Source organism: Apis dorsata, unplaced genomic scaffold, assembly GCF_000469605.1.
Source record: "Apis dorsata unplaced genomic scaffold, Apis dorsata 1.3 scaffold_370, whole genome shotgun sequence".
Taxonomy (NCBI): Eukaryota; Metazoa; Arthropoda; class Insecta; order Hymenoptera; family Apidae; genus Apis; species Apis dorsata.
This window is the reverse complement of record NW_006263634.1, coordinates 190,027-194,577: the sequence shown is the minus strand read 5'-3', so window position 1 is coordinate 194,577 and position 4,551 is coordinate 190,027. Positions and strand designations below refer to the sequence as shown.

Genomic DNA, 4,551 nt, shown 5'->3' with positions numbered 1-4,551 from the left:
CTGCCCCGCGCAAGAACATTCTCCAGGGGCCGTCGTACCCACCTGCATAGGGATCCAACTCCTCCAACTGCTCCTTCGCACGCACGGTAAACATTTTTGCAGGTGAACACGTGAGATGTGTTGCGCGGACGATCGAGAGGGGTACGCGATAATTGGCGGGTGATCCTTTTTTTCGCCCAGGTAGAATAGGGTAGGGTAGGGTTAGGTAGGTTTTGCGATTGTTTTCGCGGGACGGGTTCGATATTCGGGGTTTCGAGCCAGGTGGAACAGGTTCAATCTCGAGATAGTACTACCCGTGTGTGCGCGTTCGTTTTTCCTCGAGTTTTCGAGCGGAATAATTTTGAAAGTTTTTTTTAAAAGAAGTTTCGAGGTGAAAAGCGATGGAGGAGGATAATACCCGGCGGCCGTTTCGTTCTCGACTCGGCGAAGCTAACGGTTCCCTTTGCGGTTCACGCACGTGAACGCTCTCGAAGCGTTATCTCTCCTGAGTGTACGACTGAGAATCGAAAAAAAACTCTCTCTCTCTCTCTCTCTCTCTCCTTCCTAGCGCGTTGAAAGGAATAGAAGAGGAAAAAATAGTGGCGCACGTTGGAGGTGGACGACGTTTTACGCCCTCCTCCCCTTTCTCCTCTCGTCTCCTCTCGCTCTTTCTCCTTCTTTCTTTTCCATCCCTCCGCTCCCCGCCCCTCCCCCTTTCTCCGCGCGCGCGCCTTTCTCAACAGAGCTCCGCGAGATCGTCCAGGCAGATTGCATCCTCGCGTGGAGAACGAGAACCGACAGTGGAAAGCGACTATATCGTAAACACGGAGGCGACCCTTCCGTGCCTCGAGTAAATATTCCGAGGCTTTCCTTTATGTATCGTCGATGGAGATATATCGTCGTAAAAGCCGGAGATGCTCCGGGCGTAATTTCGATAATCCGTTTTACGACCTTTTTCGTCCTCCGCCTCCTCAACCTTCTTCTCCTCCTCCTCCTCCTCCTCGTCGACCAGACGATAGAGCGCATAGACGAGGGAGAGGAAAAACTGGGAGGATAAAACGCGTGGCCGCCTTTGCGATTAGCCACGCGTGGTACCGTAAACGAGGCAATTTCTAATTTCACCACGACTCCGGTTCACGGACGTAACTGGAAGGTGTGTTGTTCCCCTCGTTCTCCTTCCCCCACCTCCTTCCCCTCTAGTTTCTATTTAGTAGATTAGGCTCGACGAATCGTTTAACGTGTGGCCATTCGAAATTATCGAATAAACATTTTTCTTTATCTTTATTCGTGTAATAGTTAATGTATCATTATTATTTTTATATAAGCAAATCGATGATACTTTCAAATTGGATTTTCGATCGGATCTGATCATTTCTTTTTGATTTCACTCTGATCATATTTTTGATAACGATGCATCAACTTCAGCCGCCCCATATCGAGGATAGTAACGCGAGGATAGGTAGAATATCTATTTATGATTATCCATTCTTTTATTTGAAGAGAAGATTGGTTTTGAGAAAATACTTGTCCAAACTTGAACTAAAGAGGATAGATTCGAAATATCTGTAACAAAGAATAGAAACTCTATCACATTCTAGCAATTCGAGAAGTAAACACGATTATATATTTTCTTCGAAAATCGATGGCGGGCGTATTTTTACCGGTCTCGCCCATCTCCCCGTAACGAGCGATAAATGGTTCCCGTTCGCGGGCTTCCCCCAACTTTTTATTTTTAGAAATCGCCCAAGAGACAGAGAGCACGGCCTCTCGAAAAATGGCCTCTCGGCCGGTGGCGAGTTATCTAGCTCTTTGGAGGCTTGCTCTCTCGGCCGCCGGGAGGTGGAATTGGATCGCGGCGCGATAGTGAAAGTGGCGGGCGCGTGGTGCACGCGGAAAGGAATAAAGAAAGGTGGAAAAGAGGCGAGTGGAAGCGAGGGGAGGGGGGGAGAGAGAGAGGGGGGCGAGGCGTGTAGATTTAAGGTGGATGAAAGTTATCGGAGAAAGCCAATTGGCAGAGCGTCGATCTCGTCGAATAGCGCGACCGATCCATACCCGCTCTTTTCGCACCAACGCAACACCTATCGACGAATTCAACCCGTCTCGAACCCGTGTGCGAGTAGAGTGCTTGCTAGAGTGCGTGCGCGCGCGCGCATACACTGGCGAAATAAGTGCACTCGTGTGTGCACGGAGCGTATGGCGGAGAGCGTGTACAGAGCACAGCCAGCCTTTACGTAACTCTGCGGCGTTCCTCTTTCCGCGCCACGCCGGCCAGGGCCGGCCCACCTTCTCGCCAGACCCCCCGCCTATTGCTAATCGTAGTAACGCCATCACCATGCGTGCAAATTTTCTTGACTTGTTTTTTTTTAGTGACAAAACCAATTTATAACAATTCGATTGATTGGAAAAAATGAAATATAAAAATCCTATTATATTTATATCTCATCGAATATCGTAGTTTGTAAAATATTTCAAAGATCCTAATTTTCGAGCAAAATGAATACTTGCCAAAAAGAAAGGAAAGAACGAGCTCACTCTTCGCCCGAATCTTTCGCGGATCGAAAAGGAAGAAAGAAGTCTCGACTCGTCATCCCTCATCCCTCCCTGGAAACGCGAATTGGATGGATTTACCAGAGAGGTTGTTGCTTAGAGAGCCGCGCAGGCCGACGACCAGTCATGCACGGTGAATATACTTTCGCCGCTACGAATACTTAACGAAACGTGGAATTGAGAAGAAATTGCGAGGGGACGTTTGCGTGCCTCCAGGTCCGCTATGTAATTTATCGTAATCAAATATTTATTGTCATAAATAACTGTCGCTGCCGCGGGAATACGATATATTCCCTTTCTCCCTCTCTCTCTCTCTCTCTCATTTTCTTTCGCCTCGCCGTGTCCACCTTATCGACAGAGAGGAAGAGCTCGAGGATATTCCGTCCGCGCAATTCGGTTCGCGTAGCTCGCATACAAATTCGATTTTTCTTAATGGACGCCGGTGTCTTCCTAGGCATCGTACAGTCCTCGTATAGGCGACCCGTCCTACGTAATGGCTTGTGTGTCTCTGTTCACGCGGCCGCGGCAAAAAAACGAGCAAAAAACGGCGGACGAGTAGAGAAGCAACGATGCTATCGGCGGAGTTACTCGTCTCAACGCGGCGTGGAATACAACGTTGAACGATGATTTGTCGGCGGACCGACAACCACCTAGAGCAACATAAATTCTTATTAGTACGATGTGTTACGCTTGCCACGGAAAAATCTACAAGGGACAGATGCTGGGAACTCGGCCACCGATAATCATCCCTTGTTGATCGAGAGATGATGATAAATTTCGAATCTCTTCCTTCGGATGACATCTCCCCGTCTACTTTACCGACCTATTTTCACGGCACGTGAAACAATTATTAGAATTGGTAGAATTTGAAATTGTAGATTTAAATTTATCGATCTGATTTTTAAGTTATTCAATGGACGGGGAAATTCCATTACGTGGATAAGGGTATTGCAATATGCAAGTGGCAAGATTGCTGTTAAAAGTTGAATATAAAGGGAAAGGAAATTAACGATTTTTAGAAAAATTGATTATACATCGAATCGTTTTGCATCTAACGAAAAAAACACAGACCTGTTGTCTACAATTTTTGTTTGTTATCTACTATTACGTAATAATATTCGAAAACGTAAAGAAAATGTGTATCATAGAGAGGGATTAAATCAGCGTTTTTTCTTTTTTTTTTTTTTTTTTTTTTTTACGATGCGCAGAGTCTGTGGCCAACAAAAAGAAGATAGAGAAACGAGACTGGATCGCAGATGGAAGGAACGTCCTCTCGAAAATGCAAAGAACTTTCGGCCCGTTAGGAATGCTTCACGAATACATGGAAAATCGAACTCGCGTTAAGGTAGGTCATGATTCGTAATATTTTTTTTCTTTTTTTCCAACGTTCAATTAGACGCGATCATTCCTCGCCTCTTCTCTAATCGATAAAGAACGTGAGAAAATATCTCGCGTGTGATTAAAAGAAACAATTCCTTTTTAAACATTACATCTATAGACCTACAATTATATTTAAATGTATGTATGATTATAATTCAAGTTATAATAATGAAAATAAATATCTGTATATCTAATATATATATATAATCAATTGTTCGTCGTAACGTATTATATATATCTCTTCTAATTAAAAAAGAAAAATAGCTAAAAATAACAAAGATACCAGATACGAAACAATAGATGAAATTTATTCCAATTTAAAAATAAAAGGAAAGAAAAAGAATAACGAAATGCATCGAACGCGAAACAAATGCGACGATCGATCATCGTTTTCATAAAGATCTTTCCAAAAATTAAAAAAAAAAAAAACATCAAATACAAGACGATATAATGAAAATCTTCTCTATTCCAAAATTAGAGTGCGAAAGAGAAGAGGAGAAAAAAAAAAAAATGCAGAGGAATGCGGTGACCGACTATCTCGACTTTCCTCTTTTGGCGGCCTCGAAATTCGAGGGTAGTCCTGAAATGGGCACTGTAAACACCCACGCCTCCCATTTCTGCCTGACCCCTTGGCATTGTGCGCGC

The 4,551-nt window shown here is 44.3% G+C and overlaps 2 protein-coding genes across 9 annotated transcripts in view; one reads left to right on the top strand and one right to left on the bottom strand.

Annotated features, from left to right (window-relative positions):
* The window catches only part of LOC102677853 (ecdysone-induced protein 74EF), a 172,364-nt gene that overhangs the window by 130,279 nt on the left and 37,534 nt on the right, over positions 1-4,551 (bottom strand). The window lies entirely within an intron of this gene.
* Positions 1-4,551, top strand: part of LOC102678589 (U7 snRNA-associated Sm-like protein LSm11) — a 20,312-nt gene that overhangs the window by 5,924 nt on the left and 9,837 nt on the right. For both annotated transcript variants that reach the window (XM_006618716.2, XM_006618715.2), the window contains exon 4: positions 3,735-3,871. In XM_006618716.2, the coding sequence (XP_006618779.1) occupies positions 3,735-3,871 (137 nt within the window). The remainder of the gene's footprint in view (positions 1-3,734; positions 3,872-4,551) is intronic.